General features: G+C 44.0%; 1 protein-coding gene across 1 annotated transcript in view; it reads left to right on the top strand.

The window, feature by feature from the left end:
• The window catches only part of PROSER2 (proline and serine rich 2), a 41,177-nt gene that overhangs the window by 2,763 nt on the left and 13,032 nt on the right, over positions 1-25,382 (top strand). Inside the window, exon 2 of the mRNA XM_082617709.1 lies at positions 16,614-16,833. Within this exon, the coding sequence (XP_082473835.1) occupies positions 16,696-16,833 (138 nt within the window). The 5' untranslated portion in view covers positions 16,614-16,695. The remainder of the gene's footprint in view (positions 1-16,613; positions 16,834-25,382) is intronic.

Here is a 25,382-nt window from a genome sequence, read left to right as displayed (position 1 = left end):
TTTTTTCTTGTAGTAAAATACATATAACATTGAATTTATCATTTTAGAGTGTACAAATCAGTGGCATTAAGTATATTCACATTATATGTGTTTGAGAAGAATGTGTTTTCTTTCATTTTGTTCTGTAGAGGTCTACAGATATCCGTTAAATGAACCTTATTAATTGCATCATTCCTCACTAACTTTGTGTCTGCTCAACATGTCAGTAATTGAGGGAGGTATATGAAAGATCCCACTAGAATGGGATCTTTGTCGATATCTCCTTGTATTTGAGGTAAAAAATATTCTGAGACTATTTGTATAAACAGCTTTCTAGTTTAATGTCTAACAGTATGCATTTGTAAATTTATATTGTTAGACATGCAGTGTCTAATAGGAATTGAATTTTTATCATAACATAGTTACTTTTATCACTAGTGAGGATTTTTGCCCTAAAGTCTATTTTGTCTGATGTAGTATAGCCAGAAGTGATCTTTTAATTGTTGCTGTTGTTAATATTTCCTTGATGTGTCTTTTCCCATTTAAAAAATTTTTCTTTCAAATATCTTTACTAAGGTATAATTGACATTCAATAAACTGCACATATTTAAAGCGTAAAAAAGTACATTCACAATGTTTTGCAACCATCACCATTATCCAGTTCCAGAGCTTTTTCATCACCCCAAAGGAAACTCCGTAACCAATAAACAGTCACTCCCTATTTCCCCCCTACTCCAGCCTTGGCAACCACTAATCTGCTTTCTGTCTCTATGGATTTGCCTTTCTGGATATTTCATGTTAATAGAATCATACAACATATGTCTGGCTTCTTTCACTTATGATGCTCTCAGGATTTATCCATGTTGTAGCATGAATCAGTACTTCATTCCTTTTCATGGCTGAGTAATATTCCATTATAGGAATGTATCACAGTTTGCTTATTCATTCATCAGCTCATGGACATTGGGTCATTTCCACCTTTTGGTTATTGTGAGTAGTGAAGTTATGAGGACCCACCGAACTGTTTTCCATGGTAGCTGCACCATTTAACATTCCCACTAGCAATGTTGGAGGTTTCCAGTTTCTCCACATCCTCACCAACACTTGTTATTTTCCATGTTTTTGTTTTTATTGCCACCCCAGTGGGCATGAAGTGGTGTCTCATTGTAGTGTTGATTTGCATTTCCCTAATGACTAATAATGATGAGCATCTTTTCATGGGCTTGTTGGCCACTTCCAGATTTTCTTTGGAGACAGGTCTATTCAAGGACTTGATTCTCTTTTGTATTAGCTTTTATATCATCAGCATCTTGCATGTAAGTATAGTTATTTTTATAGGACTTGGTTTGTATAGTATGTACCTTCTCCAACCCTCATTCTATTGTTTTGGTTTTGTTTCTTTCTTTTTCTCTTTCTCTTTCCGGCTTCTGCAGCTCCTTCCAGGAGACCGGTTGTCTGACTAGTGCTTTTTTTTTTTTTTTTCCGTACGCGGGCCTCTCACTGCTGTGGCCTCTCCCGTTGCGGAGCACAGGCTCCGGATGCGCAGGCTCAGCGGCCATGGCTCACGGGCCCAGCCGCTCCGCGGCATATGGGATCCTCCCAGACCGGGGCACGAACCCGTATCCCCTGCATCGGCAGGCGGACTCTCAACCACTGCGCCACCAGGGAGGCCCTAGTGCTTTTTTAATATTTAATATTCTACCTATTTTAGTTATTGGTCCGAAGGCCTGGGCCGTTCATCTCTTCATTCAGCAGTATTTGTAGGCTGTTGGGCCACCTGCCATGTGCTGATCACTGAGTCGTCATTGGAGATATAAACCTACTACTCCTCATATGCTTCTCTTTTGGATGTTTGCAGGTTATATTTTATTTTTTTTAATTAACTGATTCATAGAGCCTGGCATAGGGAAAAAGAGCAGTACTTAACTCTCTCCACCAGAGGCTTCAATACCAAATAGCTGTGTAACCATCGGGTTCACCACTTTACCTTTGTGGACCTCGGTTTCCTGGTCTGTAAAACTGGGGGCAGGACTAAATGACTTCTCAGGCCCCCTCAGACCTTGAAACTGGAGATTATACATTCATGATTCACCACAGCTCTCCCTTACAAATGAGTGTATGTAAAATAGTTTATTTTGTAAAACTTAAAGGAATTATCTTGTGTGGGGAAAAAAAAAAGATGCCTGTGCTCTTTTATATTAGACAGGTGAGTTTGGTCAGGTGCTGTTTTCCAAAATGGCACATTTGACATTTTCTGTGACGATTAAGGAGCTTTCGTGAACATTTAAGTTCCTTCCGTGCTGGGCACAACTGGGAATATAGAGGTCAATGAGTGTGGTCCCCGCCTTCGAGAATCTTGTGATCTAGTAACAAGAGATATAGGTGTCAAGTGGGAGTCTATCTCAGAGGCCCACAGGTCTTCAGGGAGCGGAGGACAGAGGTACCCTTTCTTTCAGTAGGATGTAACGGAACCGGGCCAAGAAGGGCAGGATAGTGGGATGTCAGAATGGTAGAACCGTGGCTTTGCTCATCATGCCAAAAAGTTTAGCCTTGAGTTTGGCGGCATGAACCACTGACGGGTCACGAGTGGCCTGTGTTCTGCTGTGGACGAGACGTTTGTACACTGAGGCAATAATCTGAGTTGAGCGGGGGGGTTAAGGGTTGAGGGTTGAGAAAGGCAGGATAGAAAGATGAAGGAGATAAGACAGTACAGACAAGGGGATGGCGCTGAAAATGTCCAGTGTTGAATAGAAGTTCTGGTGCAGAAAAAGTCCAAAAAAGCATTCTTCTGGAGTGGAAATCTGAAGCCTAAATCCAACTCTTTCTGACCTCAGTTTCCTCATATAACTTGTCCTCCACACATACTAGAGAACAATGAATTTGTGGTCTGGGCTCCTGCTGATACAGGCAGCTTCACTTCATCAGTCAGATTGTCTGTAAAGTGTGTGTGAGGTGAACCTGTTGTGTATTTTCCCCCCTATTCATTCCTTTGTGATTTCAGAGGTATCATCTGAGGGAAAGCATTTTAGTATCTATGTGTAATAAAGCCACACTGCAACCAAAATTGCATTTCAAGGAACACTTTGCTTTTTTACAATGTTAATTATCAATTCAGTTCCAAAACTGTTAGGTTAACCATAGAAAACTACCTATATTCAACTATTTTTGACCTACGCCGATGGCAGCTTCACACAATTCGATTTACTAACTGCCGGCCAGGGGTCTGACCCTTCCCTTCTCAACCGCTAGAAGAATGTTGCCGGGAACTTGAAAATTCACATAAAAATACAGTGTGTTGGGCTTCCCTGGTGGCGCAGTGGTTGAGAGTCTGCCTGCCGATGCAGGGGACAGGGGTTCGTGCCCCGGTCCGGGAAGATCCCACATGTCGCGGAGCGGCTGGGCCCGTGAGCCATGGCCGCTGAGCCTGCGCGTCCGGAGCCTGTGCTCCGCAATGGGAGAGGCCACAACAGTGAGAGGCCCGCGTACCGCAAAAAAAAAAAAAAAAAAAAAAAAATACAGTGTGTTAAATACTGTATTTCCTACCGAATTCTCATGTCAGTCTTGTTTTTCTTTTCCAAAGTGGTGAGGAGCCAGACAGCTTCAGTAGCCAAGGGGTGTTTGTCAAATTTTGAGTAATTTGAGTAATTATCAAATTCCACTGTTGATTCAATTAAGGTGCTGAGCTTTCTCTCAGAGAGGCTGATAGGCGGCCCTTGAAATGCTGACATCAGTATCATCTTAACTGTTGGTTAGAGTCATCCAGTTTTTTCAACAAACATTCGGTTGTCCACATTTCTTTTCTTTTTGTTTCCAGTTTTTTAAATTGAAATATAGTTGATTTACAAAGTTGTGTTAGTTTCAGGTGTACAGCAAAGTGATTCAGATATATATATATTTATGTATTTTTCAGATTCTTTTCCCTTATAGGTTATTATATAATACTGAGTAGAGATCCCTGTGCTATACAGCAGGTGCTTGTTGATTATCTGTTTTATACTGGTTGTCCCCATTTCTTTTTTTTTTTTTCTGGCCACGCCCCACACCTTGTGGGATCTTAGTTCCCTGACCCACACCCCCTGCATTGGAAGCATGGAGTCTTAACCACTGGACCGCCAGGGAAGTCCCCCATTTCTTGAAAAAGTTCTGAAAGCCCCTTGTCTCTTCCCCTCTATTAAAACTGGGGTAGGAGTTTGCACCCAAGGGCCTGGATTTGCAGGGAGGGAGTTGAGTGCTTTGTTCCTGGGTTGCAGGTGTCCAGGAAGAGGGAGGAGAGAGCCTCTGGAGATGCACGGCTGGCAAAGAGATTGGGGAAGACGGGGTTCAAAGTCTGATGCAGTGGACTGACCCAGCAGGAGGTCTTGCAGGAGCTTTGCCCCACTCAGGTTTGGATTTAAATCTGTTCAGCCTGAGATAAGAAATGTAAATCAGATCTTGGCTTCCAGTCTAACCAGGTGTTGTAAATACCAGCGCAGAATGAACATGCTCTCGGTCAGCTTTATTTTTGCTGTGAGGAGGAATGAAAAACTTAGCTAAGAATTTTTTTGAGCTCCTCAGAAGAAAGAAAAAGCATTATAAAACAATGAGGTATAATTGTTATGACAAGTAAGAAGGTCTACATTTTAGCTCCCCGGAGTAGGGCATAGTGCGTGCTCTGGTGATGTTTGCTGAATAAATAAAGAGAAAGCACACAAGCTTGTTTAACGAAACAAGAACAACTTAAGCTGGGATTTTGCCTTTGATTTTTTTTAATTTGTTAAACAATCCAGAAATGCAGTATGCATATAGAATGTAAATATTTTTAAATGAGCCAAAAATCAAAATTTGAAGTGTCAACCTTTGCAAACATTTCATCAGATGTAACTAGATTTTCCTCCTGTTGATGCTTTTCTGTTTGCTTCTTCCTGGGTCATTACTTTTTGTTATTAGTAACAAAACTCAAATCTGGGCAAGGTTTTTTCAGGTGAGGATTTACGTTGGGAAAATCTGATTTCCGAATCTTCTGTTCAGTGGTAGTACACTGGTGGTGGGAGGCTTCTTCCCTTGGGGCCTGTTAGTTAACCAGCCTACCTGGCTGAGGCCTCTGCTGTGAAAGTGTTTGCTTATGAGTAGGCGAATCAGTTACTTTCACGTGGCATACCACCTTAAGTAAATTAATTACTGCCTCCTATTAACAGTTGAAACTATTCACAATTGAGAAGATCTGAAACCAACCTTGTTTTTTACATTGTTCAGTAAGAGCTTCCTCCCCCCCGCCCCCCCCCAAAAAAAACTTCTAAATGAAAGCATGCTAATTCTTCTGGAGAAGTAAAACTACCAGCCTTTGAAGTGTTTGTCTTTAATACCCTTGAGTGCCAGTTAAGAGTTTAAGGTCCTAAGTTCTTACAGCAGACATCTTCAGAAGTAAGGGAAAAAACCATTCAGAGAAAAAAGCGAAGGAAAAGGAATGCTAAACCATTGACCATGTCAACCGTTGAAAACGCCAGACAAAATTAAGCCTCTGCCCCCAGCTCTCCCAGCAACAACGAGCCTCTACCTGAAAAAGATTTCCCTTTGATGTTCTGTGCTGGGATCCAGTTCTAGTTTGCTAGTTTGCTTAGTGAGTATTTTTTGGAAGCATTCTTTTCTTTCCAAGGCTTTTGTTTTCTGGACATGGAGAAAGAGCCCATACTAAAGAATAGTTACTACTTATTTATTTTACTTCAGCTGTTTATTTGTGTAGAGGCCCATTTTAGAAGTTAATTTTGGTCATGGTTACACCTGTTGATGTATACGTGTGTGCATTCATCCTGATACTTATCACATGTTAATATCGGGAAGCATTACTGGCTTAGTGTGTCCGATGTTATTGGTGCCAAGTTTTTAACAGATCATTATTTGTGTTTAAAGTTACTCCCTCCTGCTCCACATTTGCCCTTGATTGGAATATAAAGGTTGACTGAGAGTAATTTCTCATAAATTTCAAGGCTTTGGTCTCTGAATATGATAGACGGTAAAGGGCAGTTACTGCAACAAGGTTAACGTGTCTGAAACAACTCCTACCTGTTCAAACTTTTCTTCTACATCAAAGGTCTGTTTTAAGGATACTCTCATGGTTTTAGAGTTTTAAAATATAAATTTTGTGTTCATAGCAGCACTATTTACAACAGCCAAGACATGGAAGCAGCCCAAGTGCCCATCAACAGATGACTGGATTAAAAAACCATGGTATAAATGCAATGGAATATTACCCAGCCATAAGAAAGAGTGAAATACTGCCATTTGACGTAGTGTGGATGGACATAGAGAGTATTTGCTTAGTGAAATAAGACAGAGAAAAACTAATACTATATATCACTTATACATGGAATCTAAAAAATAATACAAATGCATGTATATACAAAACAGAAACAGACTCACAGACATAGAAAACAAACATGATCACCAAAGGGGAGAGGGGGGAAGGCAGGGACAAGTTAGAGGTATGGGATAAACAGATACAAACTACTATATATAAAATAGATAAGCAACTAGGATATACTGTATAGCACAGGGAATTATAGCCATTATCTTCCAATAACCTATAATGGAATACAATCTGCAAAAAATACTGAATCACTATGCTGTACACCTGAAGCTAACACAATATTGTAAAGCAACTGTACTTCCATACAAATATTTTCAAAAATAAATAAAACATAAATTTTGGTTAAGTAACAAATACTAAGTCAATATTTTGGGATGAATATTTTCCAAAATCCTGTGGCTATAGTTTTAAAAAAAAGAGAGAGAGAGCTTTGCCTGCAAGTCTAGTCTAACTGAGGAAAAGGAATTACGAGCATAATGAAATCTGACATGATGAGTTGTATCAGAGGGACAAAGGTGGCATCATGTGGTTAAAAAGTGGTGGAAAGTAAGCAGTAGGTACTGGAGGAGCCAGGCGATGGGCAGCCTCCCAAAGGAAGGCTGGATGGGGTTTACCATCGTTCAGGAGCCAGGCTTTGAGGATGGAGAGGAGAGGGACGGGGAAGCAGTCCAAACGTGGCTCACACCCGAGCAGAGCATGGAGACCCGGCTGGATAAAAGGGTTCCTATTGTGGGAATAAGTGTGAAGAGACAAGGTTAGGCCAGATTCCAGACACACTTTAAAGCCCTATGTTCTTACAGCTCCTTGGCAGGATTGGTTAGGAAAACGAAAACGGTGCCCACTTTGATAGGCCTGTGGTCCCAAAAGGAATCCAGGATTTCAGAAAGGTTAATTAGGTCTTTGCAATTCACTGGTGAATGTTGCACTGAATCTTTTTTTTTAATTATTATTATTTTTAAATTTTTTATTTATTTATTTTTTGCTGCGTTGGGTCTTCGTTGCTGTGTGCGGGCTTTCTCTAGTTGCGGCGAGCGGGGGCTACTCTTCATTGCAGTGCGTGGGCTTCTCATTGAGGTGGCTTCTCTCGTTGTGGAGCACGGGCTCTAGGCGCGAGGGCTTCAGTAGTTATGGCACGCGGGCTCAGTAGTTGTGGCTCGCGGGCTCTAGAGTGCAGCCTCAGCAGTTGTGGTGCACGAGCTTAGTTGCTCCGCAGCATATAGGATCTTCCCCGGCCAGGGCTCGAACCCCTACATTGGCAGCAGGCAGATTCTTAACCACTGTGCCACCAGGGAAGCCCTGTTTTATTTTTAACAAAGTTTTTGAGGGCAGAAAACTTGGAAGAAAATGAACTACAGGACCCCAAATGACTTTTACCTGCCTACCAGGTCAGTTCTGTACATTTGTGTCTAAATGTGCATCTTTGGTACTGAGAGGGATGGGAGGGGCCAGAGACTGTCCTTTATGTGTGAAATGGGCGGTGGGACTGAGAGTTGTGTTGCATTATCAGATGTGTTGTCATAACTAGAGCACAATCATTTCTATGGAGTTCACCTATAAATTATGTTTAGGGGGAGAAATGAAATGATTAGTCTAAGAATTTTATTCAAGCCATAATTAAGTTGAATAGTAGAAAAGAAAGAATATCAGGACTCCGTTTCCTTTTAACTTATGGATTAGGTTAATAAAACAGTATAAAAGAGTCTTGGCATCGATTACAGCTTCATCTTCTAGGTAATTTCTCATTATAAAACTCATTTTTGTTAATGCACATCACTCCCATAAAAACAGGAATGAGCAGAGAACCAGACAGGAAACTATAGAAGCTATAGAAAACTCTAAAAGTAGGACCCCTGTCTTCTTTGTTTGTGTAAATCAGAGCAAAGTACATCAGTACATGTTCAGACAAACAAAGGTTGTCAGGAGCTGGCAGCATTAAGGCCAACAATGGCTATTTTGTGTTTTCTGATTATTTCATCTAAGAGTGTGTACATTCCATGAAAAATGGCTCTTTCTTTACTTTCGCCCACTGCTTAACCATAGGGAAAGCCCATGAGTGGTAATGAGCTGTGATGACTCAGAAACAGTTCCCACCGGGAAGCTCCTTCATTTTTTTTTAATGTCCTTGAAGGTCAAGAAGAACATATCTTTTTGAAAGCGGCTTGGCCATTAAATCATCATATTGGGATTTCTCAGGATATAGTCTTCAAGGTAATTTCTGTCCTAAGATTCTTTTTCTAGGTTTGGGAACAAATCTTCCCAACGTTCCTATTAATGGAGAATGAGATGATGAAAGAGTGGGATGTAGGTTTGCACATGGGTCTGGCCCTTGTGGATGGCCCAATTTGGGAAGGGGGTGTTTTTAAAAAGCTCATTTCTCCTCCTTTCCCAGCTAAGCTGTGCTTCTGCTGACTGTGCGGTAGCTGTGGTGGTTCATAGTGGTGTCTAGACAGGAGTCGGGGTCTCTAAGCCTGGATCATAGCCCACGGGGTTCAGAACCCTAAGACCCAACCTTTCTTTTCTTTTGTGAAGCGTTTGCCTTGGCTGTGAGTTGGAGCACGTTCTCTTTTTAAAGTGTAACACAGACATGCTAAGCAAAATTAGTTCCACATCACTTGGTTAAGGAGGATCATTTTCCCCTTCATGTTCAGAACTGCAAAGACAATAATCACCCTTGTGATTTTGTTTAGCATGTCTGCAGGGAATCTAAGTCTCAGAAGACGCGATTCCCTTCCCCCCACCAAGTGGGACAAAGCTTAGTAGTTGAATGTAAGGGAACTTATCTATTTGTTCCAGTTTAGATTCTTAGGTAAATTGGATCTGGTCAACCTTTCCCTGGCTAATTTTGAGCTAAACTATGATCCAAGAAAAGTTTAAATTCAAGGTTTCTCCTTCCTAGTTAAGCCAGACTGCCTTCAGCGTCTCCCTCCTAAATTGCCCCAGGGTTCCTAGATTATGGGTGTCTTCTCTGCTTCTCTCTTTAAATCCAAACTCATATGTCCCGTGTCATCTCCTGAGATCTGGACTTTTCACAGTTTCCCAGGTGATAAAATGATCTGATAAATCATTATTATTCAAACCTGCAGGAAATCTTCCTTATTGTTTTTCGGGCAGTAAGAGGTGTGTAAGAAAACAGTGTGGTGGAGCAGACCAGGTGTAGACTATAGTACAGTCGATGTGTGCCCCGCCCCCCATCCACCCATCCGCACCACTGGGATGTGTCCCTGGTTATGGATGTAAAATACAGGGCTGTGTGTGCTTTAAATGTATACACATGGATTGTGCTGACTCTAATTATAACTTTTCACTCCATACATTTCAAGATCCATCCATGCCATCGTCCAATTGATTGCTTCTGACTGATGAACGGTATTCCATTGTAAAAGGTTTACCTTGTTTTTGCTTAGTCTTGGAGTTCATCTTTTGTTAAATCTTTTCCCAAGTAATATAATGTATATATACATATATGCATCTTTATTTTATGCTATTTTTAATTAATTAATTAATTAATTATGACTGCGTTGGGTCTTCGTTGCTGCACGTGGGCTTTCTCTAGTTACGGTGAGCAGGGGCTACTCTTTGTTGCCGTGCGTGGGCTTCTCATTGCGGCGGCTTCTCTTGCTGCTGAGCACGGGCTTTAGGCACGCGGGCTTCAGTAGTTGTGGCACGTGGGCTCAGTAGTTGTGGCTCCCGGGCTGTAGAGCGCAGGCTCGGTAGTTGTGGCGCACAGGCTTAGTTGCTCTGCGGCATGTGGGATCTTCCTGGACCAGGGATCAAACCTGCGTCCCCTGCATTGGCAGGCAGATTCTTAACCACTGCGCCAACATGGAAGTACAATTTTATGCTATTTTTAATGGTATCTTTTTTAGTTGTTGTTTGTGGCTAGTATATAGAAATTAATTTTTTTTATATTGGCTTATCCCCAGTGACTTTGTTAAACTCTTACTGATTCTAATAATTTGACAGAATTTTGGAGTTTTCTACAATGACTGTAATTATATGTGAATAATAACATCTTCCTTTTAAATCCTTATACATTTTTTTCTTGCCTTATATGTGGGTTATGACTTAATATACAATATAGAATAGAGGATGGGATGGTGGTAATGGGAGTGGTTTTAATATTTTGCCATCAAATATGATGTTTGCTATAATTTTTATGGATATCTTTTATTGGGTTAAAAAGTTCTCTCTTCATAATTTGTGGTTTATTTTTAAATTATGCATAATATTAAATTCGTCTGATGCTTTTTGTCATCTACTGAAATGACTGTATGACATTTCTCCTTTAATCAATTAATGTTGTACTGTATGTTGGAAAATCAACGTTATTCCAACCTTGCATTCTTGGGATTAAGTCATCTTGGTCATTATTTGCTTTCTAGATCCAGCTTACTAATGATTTTGTTTAGGACTTTTTGTATCTGTGTTCATGAATGGCAGCAGCCTGTAATTTTTTCTTCTTTGTACATTCTTGGGTTTTGGCATCAAGGTTTTAATAGCCTCAAAAGGAAATGTTTGTTTCTACTTTTTCTCTTCTCTGCAGAAGTTTGTGTAAACTTAGAGTTATTTGTTTCTTGAATGTTTCATAAAGCTCTGTAGTAAACCTTTCTGGATGTGCTGTTTTCTTTGTTGTAAGATTTTTATATAATGATTCATTTTGTTTAATGATTATATTACTATTCAGATTTTTTCTTTTATTCTTGGTGTTAGTTTTAAGGAGATCTTCTCTTAGGAATTTGTCCATTTCATCTATCTTTTCAAACTTACTGGCATAAAATTGTTTATAATACCCCCCTTTCAATACCTGTGGCATCTGTAGTTATGTTTCCCTTTTCATTCTGATATTGTTTGTCTATTTTTTCTTGATTAGTTCTGCCAAAAGTTTGTCAATTTTATTAGCATTTTCAAAACAATAAATTTTGGGGGCTTCCCTGGTGGCGCAGTGGTTGAGAATCTGCCTGCCAATGCAGGGGACAGGGGTTTGAGCCCTGGTCTGGGAAGATCCCACATGCCGCGGAGCAACTAGCCCCGTGAGCCACAAATACTGAGCCTGCGCGTCTGGAGCCTGTGCTCCGCAACGAGAGGCCGCGATAGTGAGAGGCCCGTGCACCGCGATGAGGAGTGGCCCCCACTTGCCACAACTAGAGAAAGCCCTCACACAGAAACGAAGAGCCAACACAGCCATAAATAAATGAATAAATAAATAAATAATAAATAAATAAATAAAATTTGAAATTTAGTTCTCTATTATATGTTTTTCTATTTATCTAATTTCACATTCTTTTTTTTCCCCTGTCTATTCTGTGTTTATTCTTTTGGTTTTTTTCTAATTTACATGTTACTTGCTTGGTTCATTAAATTCCAGCCTTCTTTTCTAACACTGTAAGCATTTAAGTGATGTTTTAGCTACATCCCACAGGTTTTGATGTGCAGTATTTTTATTATCATGTAGTTCTAAATACTTTCTAATACTATTTCTAAGAGTTACTTAGAAATATAAATTCCTAATGACATGGATTCTTCTGATTATCTTTAGGTCACTGATTTCTAATTTAATTGCCTTGTAGTAAAATAATGTGTTTTCCAATACCACCAGTCTTCTGAAATTTGCTGAGACTTGATTTCTGGCCCAGGATGCCATCAGTTTCCATAAGTATTCTATGTGAACATGAAAAAATATGTATTAAGAAGTTGCTTGGGGCTTCCCTGGTGGCGCAGTGGTTAAGAGTCTGCCTGCTGATGCAGGGGACACGGGTTCGTGCCCCGTTCCGGGAAGATCCCACATGCCGCGGAGTGGCTGGGCCCGTGAGCCATGGCCGCTGAGCCTGTGCGTCCGGAGCCTGTGCTCCGCAACGGGAGAGGCCACAACAGTGAGAGGCCCTCGTATCGCAAAATAAATAAATAAATAAATAAATACGGTGCTTCACTTAGTATGTTGTAAATGTCGCTCAGATCAAACTTGTTAATTGTGTTGTTTAAATCTTCTTTATTCCCAGTCTGCTGGATTTATCTATTGTTAAGAGTGGTGTGCAGAAATCTCCCACTATAATGGTGGGTTTATTAACTCATGTTATTTATATTTGAGGTACATGCAGGTAAATCGAAATTTTTATCATTTTGAAGTAATCCTCTTTGTTTCTAGTATTCACTTTTGCCTTCGTTTCCTTTGTCTGCTCTTACTGTAATGATGCCAGCTACTTCCTATTCATCCATTTCTCCCTCCCCACAGGCAGGCTTTGTTGGAATTTTTCTCGTGTATCCTTCCAGAAAGATTCTATGCACAGCACAGCATAAACACAGATATTTTTCATTTCTTTCCCTATACACGTGGCAGTATACTAGACTCTGTTCTGTCCTTTAGCTCTTTCCACACTCCAGACTGTGTCCCGGAGGGCACTGAGCGGCCTCCTCCTCCTTGTACCTCGCTTGTCCTGATTGCTTTCAGGTTCCCCCTCTGGTGCCGTCACCCCCCAGCTGCTGCCAGCGTCACCGTTCTAACCTATAAATGTGATGCTGCCCCTCCCCAGGGCCCCCCACCACCTGTGGGTGAAGTTCAAGAGTCAAGTCCCTCTTCGCTCGGGTCCACTTCTCCGTGTGCCTCTATTTGCCCTTTCTCCCTTTTCCAGCTCATTCTGTGTTGTGCTTTAGCTCATTTCAGGGCTTCACCCCAGCCACTCACGACGTTTCAAATAGGCCATGTGTTGCTTACTCTCTTTCTGTGTTTGGAATGCCCAGCACGGTTTGTTTAAACCTGAAATCTCAAACCTCTCTTATTGCCGGCCTTTCTGAAAGTCTCTGAGTCCTCCCGGGGAGTATGGGCACCTTCCCCCTGCTCCCAGGTGCCCTATCTTGGCGCTGAACACGGTGATGCGTCCGTCCTCCATTAGAGTTGGTGCCATGTGGCAGAATTACTTGTGGAACTTGATAAAAATGCACATGCTCAGCTGTTACCCCCACAGATGTATTCAGTAGATCTGGTTCTGACCCATTGCTGGATTCAGTTCCTCTGGGAAGGAGATGCCTCTTACCCATCGGTCTTTCTCTAGTACCTGGAATCTGCCCCATATGAAGTAGGAGAACAGTAAACATCAGAAGAACGTGCTAAGACTAGAAAGGAATATAGGGTTCTAAGTGAAGCAAGGATGGATTGATAGGACGAACTTTGATTCTGCAGCCTGTGGGGAGTGGGTTGAGGGTGATTGCTTTTAGGAGAGTGGTGACATCACAGTGGTGTTTCAAGATTAATCCAGCAGAAAAATACAGCAAAAGGATGGCCAAGAGTGGAAAAAGCAAGAACAGTCAGATGTGGTAAAAATGGTCCTGAACTTGGGAGGGGGACCAGAAAGGAAGTGGATCCAACTGACATTGGGCAGGAAAAATCAACAGGGCTGGGCAGCTGGTTGGTTGTGAGTGGCAGGGACAGGGAGGTGTCAAAGATGTCCCCAAAGCTGTTTGTGTGACGAGGCTGAAAGCCACTGTGCCTGAGGACGGGTCTTTGACAAGATGACTCATCTCCGGGGTTTGGTGAATAGTGGAAGGACCTAGCTCCTTGGGCTGCTCTGCAGACCTGACTGTGGCCGTCTGGAACTGTGACGGAGTGGGGTGATAGTGGGAGGAGGGCTGGATGCCTTCCATCCAGGCCATTCCAGGTCTTTCTGGAATGTACAGGGGAGGACGAAGAGGAGGAGCTGCCTTCCTCTCTGGCTCCAGTGCACTCACTTTGGAGGTTCACCGCCCCACCAGCCCCACCAGTTCCACGCCTGACCGGCCACGTTCGGCAGACAGAGGTTTACCAAGACTGTAGAGCACTTGTGACCTTCAACCTTAGCAGAAAAGGGTGTTCCTAGTAAGTACCGAGCAACAAACACAGGAAGCCCAAGAGAATCAACAGAAACACGCACAGGCGGCTCTAGTTTCCCCTCGTGGCGCTAGCTTGTGGCGCCCCCGTAGCGAGCCTGCCCTGCGCCCTCTGGGGGAAGTCGGTTTCTTCATCTATGGAGCCCTCTGAGTCTGACCCTGGCCTCCCTTTTCTAAAGTGCACTGTTAGCAAACACAAAAAGTGAGCCCTTGTTTGGGCAAGGAGACTAGATGCTGTGAGGTGGTCATGACCTCACAGACTCACGGCTCTGGCCGCTCTGTCAGACGGATCTGCTCCTGCTTCTTTACCTCACGCTCTCCCCTTTCCGGTGCAGACCTTGCCCCCACGCTCAGAAATCCACGCCCCACAGTGGCTCACCCATGGAATTCTATATTTTTGGCTCCTGGAGAACTAGGACCAGGGAGCCCCTGGTTCTCAATTCCTTAAGAGATGAAAGAAGATGGACGGCTTGAGCCTGTGAAGGATATTGAACCAAGGTTTCCACTTTCTCCCCAACAGACTCTGCCTTCTGGAGAATTCTGATTAGCTTCCTCACCTTCTTTCAAGGGAATAATTTGTGGAAGTCTAAACACTACAGTTTTACAGCATCAGAATAGCTTTTAAAACGCTAGTAGCACGGGAGAAAGGCGTGCTCTCGGATGGTGTAGTCAGTTACCACCCTCCGCCCCACGGAGGGACCCATGTGCTGTCTCATTGCACAGATCCGGAGCCAAGTTCCAGGTCCTGTCCCACCGAGCACACGGTCCCCTAGGTCCCTCACTGGAGGTGAATCAGTACCTCGCTTCCCGTCTTTCCTCTCACTGTTGTCAGGGGAAGACTCACTGCCCGCCCCCACCCCACCAGATGGCACCTATGGTGGTTTTAGCTCACGTGCCCCTCGGGATTCTTTAGGGGCTCGTAAGGCCACCTGGTGGTGCTTTCAGTCTAGGGAGGGGTGAGCATCTATTTCCTCACTTGCCGTAACATCAGGTCATATGTAATGGACAGGAGGCGTATTCCCTTATTCCCTACTAGCCTTCTTTGGTCTTCTGGAAGGTTTTGTTGAACTCAGTTGTCTGTTGTTCAGGGGCTGAGCTGAATTTCCTGCTGGAACAGTCAGAGGACTGTATGAGACTAGGGCTCGGGGGGGCAGTTTCAGTGTCCTTGTTCCTGAAAGTGGGAACATGAACTTCCCGACGGTATTAACTGATGGGACCTTAACATTTTATGTAGAAACTGCAGTAGTATCATGGCCTCCAAAGAGTCTGGAATTTCGGAGATGTCAACCAAACTTCCATTAGTAATTTGTTAGCTCTTGTCACTTTACCTCAACTCTGAACTGTAACGAGGCTGGAAAAGGAACCATAATGTTGTGGTGTCTGAGGCAGAAAAGAATAGAATTTATAAGGAGTACAGGGAAAGCCTGAGTCTGAGTGTGACGGAGCGTGAAAGCACAGACCCAAAGAGCAGAGGACGGCGCCAGAACATTATTTCATCAAATTTTCAGCACGAAAGAAATTTTTAGTACACCCATCTTTCCTTAAAAATAATTCTTACTACTACTCAACCATAAAAAAGAATGAAATAATGCCAGCAACATGGATGGACCTAGAAATTATCATACAGTCAGACAAAGACAAATATCATATGATATCACCTATATGTGGAATCTAATATATGAACTTATCTGCGAAACAGAAATAGACTCACAGACATAGAGAACAGACTTGTGGTTGCCAAGGAGGAGAAGGGTGGGGGAGGGATGGATTGGGAGCTTGGGGTTAGCAGATGGAAACTATTATATATAGGAGGGATAAACAATAAGGTCCTACTGTACAGCACAGGGAAATATTGATATATTCAATATCCTGTGATAAACCATAATGGAAACGAATATAAAAAGAAATATATGGGCTTCCCTTGTGGCGCAGTGGTTGAGAGTCCGCCTGCCGATGCAGGGGACACGGGTTCGTGCCCCGGTCCAGGTAGATCCCACTTGCCGCGGAGCGGCTGAGCCCGTAAGCCATGGCCACTGAGCCTGCGCGTCCGGAGCCTGTGCTCCGCAACGGGAGAGGCCACAACAGTGAGAGGCCCGCGTACCGCAAAAAAAAAAAAAAAAGAAATATATATGTATGTATAACTGAATCACTTTGCTTGTACAGCAGAACTTAACACAACATTGTAAATCAACTCTACTTCAATAAAAAATAAAATAAAAATAATTCGTACGTCTTCATAATGGAGAAGGAGATAAAGGAGAAATGGAAATGAGCATCACCAAACAAGTTGACTTTGGGGGTCCTAATTATTAGTCCTAACGGTCGAGGCTGTGGACCAGCTGACTGTATCTCGTGACGCCTGCTCGTCCTGGGGGAATGAGGCCTTCGCTGTCTGAGCTCACTAACCCTTGTCACCTTGTGCTTACTCCTCCAGAGGTGACCCACTACTTGGGCATGGGACACCGGCCCCTTCCCCACTTCCTGTGATTGAGCCAGCGGCCGGGGTTACTGTGGAGATGCCTGTCCATCACCAGAAGTCAGACTCTTGGGAGATGGACCCTGACTTGTTGCCCGGCTGCAAGCTTGGTGGCCTGAGCAGAGGGGGCAGTCTGGAGAGTCGGGCCAGCAGCTCTCGTTCCAGAAGTCTCACTCGGGTGAGTCCCTGTTTCTCTGGTGCTGTGTGCTTGAATGTTGGCTGATTTCGCCCCCCTATCAGGAGTATCTTACAACATCCTTTTGGGGTAACTAGCTTGACGTCTTGGAATACTCGCTCTCTGAAGCAGCATTTCAGTGTGAATCGTATTATGTTTTGCACAAAATCTAGAACAGTGATAACTTGGCTGCTAAGACCCAGAGCACGCCGTGCCTGAAGGTGGTCATCAGCCCAGGCCAGGGCACCTGCCTTTCAGATCCAATGACTGGAAGAAGGGAAACACCTCACAGGACAACATCAAATTCACTTTAAAACAGATGTTTAAGTCCTTTACAAATATAAATGCTTTCCTATCCCTTTCTCTCAGCATCCAGACCTTTACATAAGTGTCAACAAGCTTTGGGAACTTTCACAAAAAGTCTGTAAAGTTAAGAGATGATCTTTTGGCCCTCCCCACCCCTCAGGGTATTCACCTTTCAGGATGGAGACCTTCATATTCATAGAGGGAAGGACAGGAGAGAGTCTACCTTGGATCTCAATAAAAATGGTCCATTGTTCATCTCAGCCCATCTTCAATGGGAGCACAAATTTTCTAAAGATACACCAATCCCTAAAATTAACCCCAGCTATGCTGAACATAAGAAAGAAGTGTACAGAGGGCAGTTAATAGTAAAAATATAATTTTATAGGCTCCTACTTGCATATCTTCTTTTTTTCAATCACCATGGTAAGTATGTAATAAATATTATTTGATTCGCCAAAGGAAAAATATATACAAATTACTCTCTGAATATCTGAGAATCTATAAATCCTTAAGAATAGAGAATTTGGGACTAATTTTTTAATTTAAAAACTGTATTTAAAGAATATGTTAAAAGAATAGGTAGAAAGACATACAGATTAATACTCCAGTCATTAGTGGAGTCTGTTCTCCAAAGCACAGTTAGGAAGCAGCTCTGCTGTGACGTAGAGGGTATTTCTAAAACATGGCGTGGATAACTTAGGAACCATAGTCTAAAGGGCTGCCCTGTGTGCGTGGGGAGGGAATAAAGTCGAGAATGGTCGTCAGATGACCTCGGTCTCTGAGGAAATGGGTATAGTGCGTTATGAGTCAGTGCTCGAATTATTTTCTTGCCTTTCGCGTTCATTTTCTTATTGAACTTGAGGCAAATCTCTTAACATCCTTTGCACCATGGCCTCTTTTGATAGAAAGCTGAAGCAGTACCTGTTCTCTGTCTCTTCCTGGGATAGTCCATAACCCCAAGTGTGTCACGTGCGCTGAATTTGGGGCAGGAAATTCGCTACTTTTCTATCTCCACTGTAGTCATACAGGGTCCGTTCTTCACATGCACCAGCTCATACCACCCTCACCACATCCTCTGCAGTGGGTCAAACTCATATACTCCAAAGACAGAAAGGACTTGATTGAGCTCTGCAAACCCGTCCATGGAGGACTGCCTTCCATCTGTTCTATGTAGGTGATTTATCCCTTTGCTCAAATACTGAAGCACTGTTCTCAGAGGTGAGGACAGAGGCGGAGCTTGCAGTCTAGTGGCTGTGGTTCACCCTGACAGAATAGGCTGCAGATTCGCTTCCCCAGGCAGCAGACTCTGAGATGGACAACGTTACAGCACAGGAGGCTTATTAGGGCTGTTCCTGGGCTCAACATCTGGAAGGAAGAGGAAGCAGGGTTTGGGCAGAGAGATAAGCTGGGCTGTGAGGCAGACCCAACACAGGCCTTAGCTGTTCCTCAGGAGGGCCTGGAGCTGCGGGGCCGAGAGTGGAGCCTGGATACCCACTCCGCCATCAGCCCTGGGATGAGGACATCCCTGGGGGGAGGCACGACCTTGACAAGACAGTTCCTTTCAGTTGGAGACAGTCCCCAAAGGGGACTGACAGCTGAGGGCCACCTGCCAGCAGCATTCCCAACAGATGGGGGACGAGGTCCTTCATCCCCAGGGTGACCTGGGGGGCACATCACACTCCCTACCAAGAAGGTGTAGGAGAAAAGAAACAGAGCCTTTTAGAGGGACTGAAGGCACCAGAGCAGCTATAAGGTGTCTGAACTAGAAGAAGCAAGACTGTGAAATGAATTCGGGGAGTTTACAAGAGACCACCATATAAATACAGCTCTTCACAGAGTGTCTGTCTAGGCAGTGGGGTGTTCATTCCATCACCTGGCAGATTTGGAGAATATGCATCGTTTTGACTCTTTGTCAGGACGTCAGACCCAGGAATTCACCTTCAGAGGCAAAAGCTCTTCTTTGAAAGGAGGTCTACTAAGTTTCAGCTCCGGAGTCACAAGGAGAAATGGTTTATTATAAAACTTTTTATCATGGACGTATTTTTTGGTAAGATATGAGAATTATCTTTAGGTTCAAAGACAGAAAAGACCATAAATCTCTTACATTTGTAAATCTCAGGAGGTCAAGATGGGCGAGGTGAGCAGTGTTGTGCCTATGAGCCGCCTGTGCTGGAAGGGCTTTGTGAGCCTTAGTGCCGGGCTAAGTAGGTTCCACAGTGGAGCCGAGTACAGATCAGAAGGATGTTCCTCAAGATATAATTTCTCTTAAGTCCTCCCAGAAATCCGTATGCATTTTTCAAGTTGCTTTCTTTACTGATACTAATCAGTATCCTGAAAATCGGCTCAGAATAGTAATAAACACAGGATACTGGAGACATGCCCGGGTTCAAATTCAAATGTGCCTCCCTCTGGAACCTGGGAAAAGTAACTTAATCACTTTCTTCATTAGTTATTTTCTTCATTAGTTTAAAAGGGGGGGGGGGAGTGGGATAATAATTCTTTCTCAAGGGTTACCCATAGAGATGAAATGCCCAGCATCTAATCAGTGCTTCCTAATTACTGGTACAAGCTCCTGTGCGTGCCCTGTTAGCCCCAGGTGGAGAATAACTCCACTTCATCCTGCCCCGTCATCCTGTTTGGATCTGTGCTTTCCCATCTACCCATCTCTTATCAGTAGCCTTCTGAATTTCTTTCTTTGACCAGTAAAGATGGGATGGTAAAAGGGAGTCTAAATTTGGGGAGGGTCTATATGTTTCTATTCTAAATCCTCAGCCTTTTTATGACTTGTCTCTTTAGAACGACAGTCAACTGTAGTAGTTTCCCCACTCCCTGTTCTTTATTCCCTGACCTCATAAAAGGTTTGTCAGTAACAGTGTTTTTAGGCCTCCAGATTGTATGGGATTAAATAAATGCACCCCTTGGAGGGCTCTTTAAGTAAAAGATAGTTCCAATTTATAGAAGTGTGTATTTCTTTTAAGCAATGGTTATTTTTAAAAAGAAGATAAAACATTAATGCCTAAAGTTAAATGAGAGTATTGTAAAGTTTTTAAACACTAGTTGAAGTGTGGCCTGGAAGATGACAGATCTTTGCTCTTTAGAAACCTTTCTCCTGAGCCAGTACAAGTTAAAAATTAAAATAGCTGCTTAGGTAGGATTGTTGTGGCTATCCACATGGCTGCCATCATGACCCAGGCTGTTCTAGGAGGGTGAAGTATGTGAACTTTTTATCGCTCAAGAGGCTAGTTGTGGTTGTGTACATGTATTGTTTTTCTTGTAAGGAATTCTTCCTCTGAACATTTTCTAGCAAAATGTATAGCTAGAACTAGAACAAACTGGCCAGGACTTCTCTGGTGGTGTAGTGGTTAAGAATCCACCTGCCAATGTAGGGGACACGGGTTCGATCCCTGGTCCGGGAAGATCCACATGCCTCAGAGCAACTAAGCCTGTGTGCCACAACTACTGAGCCTGTGCTCTAGAGCCCATGAGCCACACCTACTGAGCCCACACACCACACACATGCCGCAACTACTGAGCCCACGTGCCTAGAGCCCATGCTCCGCAACAAGAGATGCCACCACAATGAGAAGCCTGTGTGCCGCGATGAAAAGTAGCCCCCGCTCACTGCAACTAGAGAAAGCCCACACGCAGCAATGAAGACCCAACACAGCCATAAATAAATAAATAAATAAAATTTTTAAAAAAGCGCAAACTGGCCAAATCCTTGTATACTTGACTAAGAGGGTCTCTTTTTCCTTTGAACTGCAAGAAGGACATCGTCAGTACGGTACAGTTGGTAGTGTAGCTCTGGAACTTACCACCTCGAGAGGTGATGGGGATTCAAAATAGAAGGTTCAGGAAGGGTTTAGAGACATTCATAAATGATAGCTCTTTAAGGTGACAAAGGAAGCTCTGGGTATAAGGTGACATATTCTTAAGCTCTTAAGGCCAATATCTCAGACACACATCTCATCAAACATCCGGGGTGCACTGCCAGGGACCAGTACTGCCTCATGCCAGGATCCTTAGGTTCTTCTTCTGCACATGCTCTGAAGCCTGCTCTGCCCGGCAGGCACCCTGAAGCTTCCTCCAGAAAAGAATATGATTTAACTAGCTGAAAAGAGGGGATGCTCTTAATACCCATAGGAATTGAGGAATTTCATAATGTGTGTGCCACTTTGAGGGTGGATTGGAAACAGCCCAAGTCCCCAAGCGTACTTCCTATTCATTTTTGTCTCTAACTTGGGCAAAACCAATGATCCAAATTCATTGTTTTTGGAGATTTGATATTCAGTGAACTGTCTTGAAACCCTGCCTGGTCCCTTAGCAGACAAATCTTATAGCCCTCAAGCCACATAATAAGCCTGTGATCAGACAGCGGTCGTCAGCTCCTGATCACCCCTTCCTTCTCCAAAGCCTCTGAGGTCGTTTGGCCTCATCCGTCCATCGTGGAAGAAGAAGGTAAAGCAAGCGGGGGCGAAGCCGTCTCCATGGCTGGCTCCGCCTGAAGTCTAAGCAGGACACTAGGAATCTGACATGCTTGTCGCCAGACAGTTTCAAGGAGAAGACAAAGAACAGAGGCGTGGGAAGGAGAAGCAGACTGGTCAGTAGTAACCACATTGTCCTTTCAGCTCTGGCTCCTTCCCCAGATTGAACCCAAAACTTCCTGGACAGAGCAGCTATTTTAAAACAAAGCTAAACTGCTTTGAGGAGAGTTCAATTCAGTAAACATGCAGTAAATGCCTCCTACATACCAGATTGGATAGGTGATGGAATAAAACTCGGTTTTAATCTTTTCGGGAACTCACAGTTAAGTGACACGACAGCCACGCGGAGCTCTGGGACATGTGACAAGCTTATGTGGGGTCTCACGCATGACACCACGCGCTTAAGGCGTTTCCCTCTCAGTCGGGACCGCTTTATGACGTCAGTTCAGGGAAGTTTAAGGCGGCCAGGGAGCCCAGCGTTGTCCTCCCAAGCCATGATTCTTTCCATCTGTAATCAAAACTGCTCACATATCTCATCCCCCGCGGGCTTGTCTGTGTCTCTTTCCGGCCACAAGTAGAGGTTTACGTTAACCATAGTGAAAAATTACAACAGGGACTAGTTAGAAATAACCCTAATTAAGCCCTTGTAATGAAACCGTGGGAAAGGCCACATGCACTTATGGTCTTTCTTATGAGGTTGCCAAAGTAAAGCGTGGCATTCACAGGGGGGTCGGAAGCACAGAAGACGCTGATTCCTATTTTCTTCTCGCTGCCCCTACGTTGTGTTTCAGCTCCTGGGGGGCGTCTCTTATCACCTTGGGTTTTTAAGCCAATAAAGCCTTACTCAAGTGTCAGGGAGATCATTTCGGTGTTTGTAGAAAGAGAATGTGACCATCAACTCACCTTCTGCCCGAACAAATACCCAAGGCCACCTACCTGGGAGAGTTGGGGGTTAAGATATCTTGACTCATCTCAAGAAATTATTTTAGCCATCATAATCTTTCTTAAATTTTCTTTCTGGGCTTCCCTGGTGGCACAGTGGTTGAGAATCCACCTGCCAATGCAGGGGACACAGGTTCGAGCCCTGGTCCGGGAAGATCCCACATGCCGTGGGGCACCTAAGCCCCTGCATCACAGCTACTGAGCCTATGCTCTAGAGCCACGAGCCACAACTACTGAGCCTGTGTGCTGCAACTACTGAAGCCCGTGTGCCTGGAGCCCGTGCTCTGCAACAAGAAAAGCCACCACAATGAGAAGCCCGAAGAGTACTCTCTGCAACGAAGAGTAGCCCCTGCTTGCCACAATTAGAGAAAGCCCGTGAGCAGCAATGAAGACGCAACACAGCCAAAAATAAATAAATAAATAAAATAAATTTATTAAAAAAATTTTTTTTTCTTTCTTTTTTTTGGTTGAAGATACAGATAAGTTCTGCTGGTTCTTTTTTTTTTTTTTCCTCCTTCACAAGGAGTTACCACTGTTATCTTAATCTGCCATTAAATCCAATTTCTTTGTTTAAAAGAAAAGCAAAACAAAAGGAAAAAATGCCTAAGAACTGAATTAATTCAGTGGCTTTTTTAGGTGGGGGTTATTTTATTATGAGTGTTTTAAGCCTTCTCGACATTTTTGTTCAGCCAAACAAACAAAGGTTTTTTCCTCTCTGCCATTTGCCTAAAAACAAACCTCCTGTACCACATTTGTACTCCCATAGGTATGTCTAGGATCGCTGACTTTTATCACTGCTGGTCGCATTTGTCGTAAGAGTTGGTCATCCAGCCAGGACCATGTTCCTCTCAGAGCTCCACCGGGACTAGAGGGACAATTTTGCTGTCATCTTTGCAGGCGAGGATAGATGGCACCAGTCCGGGACTCTGTCCTCCTCCTCATGGGAGACTTGTTCAGCGTGCGTGCCAGTTACGGCAGTAGATTTGGCGTCTTGAATTTTCTGGTTTGAATACATTAGAAATTATTTCTTCACCATCATAATACATACATTAGGGTAGAAATGTATGTACTCCCAAGTTCTTGAAGCAAAAGTGTTTCCCTAAGAGGCTTGTAGACATCACCTGCAGTCAGCATGGTAGGTGGGGTAGCACAGGTGAGGGATGGTTTTCTAGACCGTTCTTTTAGCTTCAGGAGATTTGTAGCCTTAAAGAACTTCCCTTTATTCCACATCCCAAATTGGCACATTAAAAACTTCATTGATAGAAAGGAATTAAAAATTTTTTTTCTGCTGTCAGCCTACTACCTTCCAAATAATAGGGACAAGTGTTCGTTCTCTTCCATTCACCCCTTTCCAAGAAAGCTGCTATGTTTTCTTATCCTCATTTCCTCTCTACTTAGTTCTTTGGGAACTTAGTTAGCAAATCTCTCATCCAATAGCACCAGTGGTCAAGCAGGGACCACCCCGGCCAGGGCACCAGCTCTCTTCCCTCCTCACGTGGGGCCACTGGGCCACTGCCTTGCTTTTTTTTCTTAAATGTATTGTAACAGCTTTATGAGATGTAATTCACATACCCTGTGGCTCACCCATTACAGTATGCCATTCAGTGGTTTTTAGTAGATTCACAGAGATGTGCAACCATCATCACAACCAAATTTAGAATATCTTCATCACCCAAAAGAAACCCGTGCCCACTAGCAGTCACTCCCCGCTTCCCTCCAACTGCCCTAGGCCCTGGGCAACCTCTCATCTGCTTGCTGGCTCCATAGACGTGCCTGTGCTCGCTGCCTTGCCCTTCAGGCCCTGCCGCTTCCCCGAGGCCCACGTCTTCCTCTTTATCGTCCCTGCCTGAGAGAGGCAGCGGCAGCATCTCCTGGGAATAGAGGTGTAGACAGAACTCTCTCAGCCAAGGGCCACGTGCCCCTTTTCTGGCCCTGAATTCCTGGCTCACCAGCCCTTGGCACTGCAGCTTTTCTCTGTTTCTGCTTCCTTTTCTCTCCTAGGTACAGGCAGAGTCTGGGTTCATTTGGAGGGCAGCTTCTTGTTTGGGGAATTAGGCAACAGAGTCCACGGCGTGTTTAGCCCTGCCCCTTAGGTCAAGACTCAAGGCCAGGCTGATCACGAACAAGTCACCCAGCCTGTCCTCCAGCCTCTAACGCTCGAGAGACACCTTGGATAGTTGACGATGCAAGAATCTGAGTCTGCCAGGACCTGGGGCTCTGATCGCTGACCAGCCTGGTTAAAACTGATTTATGGGGGGCTTCCCTGGTGGCGCAGTGGTTGAGAGTCTGCCTACTGATGCAGGGGACACGGGTTCGTGCCCCAGTCCAGGAGGTTCCCACATGCCGCGGAGCGGCTGGGCCTGTGAGCCATGGCCGCTGAGCCTGCGCGTCTGGAGCCTGTGCTCCGCAACGGGAGAGGCCACAACAGTGAGAGGCCCACGTACCGCAAAAACAAAACAAAACAAAACTGATTTATGGGGACTTCCCTGGTGGAGCAGTGGTTAAGAATCCGTTGGCCAATGCAGAGGACATGGGTTCAAGCCCTGGCCTGGGAAGATCCCACATGCCGCAGAGCAACTAAGCCCATGCATCACAACTACTGAGCCCATGTGCCACAACTACTGAAGCCTGAGCGCCTAGAGCCCGTGCTCCACAACAAGAGGAGCCACCGCAATGAGAAGCCCACGCACCGCAACGAAGAGTAGAAGCCCCTGCTCACTGCAACTAGAGAAAGCCCATGCGCAGCAATGAAGACCCAATGCAGACAAAAATAAATAAATAAATTTATAAAAAGAAAGGGAAATAAGTAGAACAGAACAG

The sequence above is a fragment of the Mesoplodon mirus genome (genome assembly GCF_964341445.2).
Source record: "Mesoplodon mirus genome assembly, chromosome: 4".
Lineage (NCBI taxonomy): Eukaryota > Metazoa > Chordata > Mammalia > Artiodactyla > Ziphiidae > Mesoplodon > Mesoplodon mirus.
Note: the sequence above shows the minus strand (reverse complement) of the source record. Positions and strands in the feature narration are given on the sequence as shown.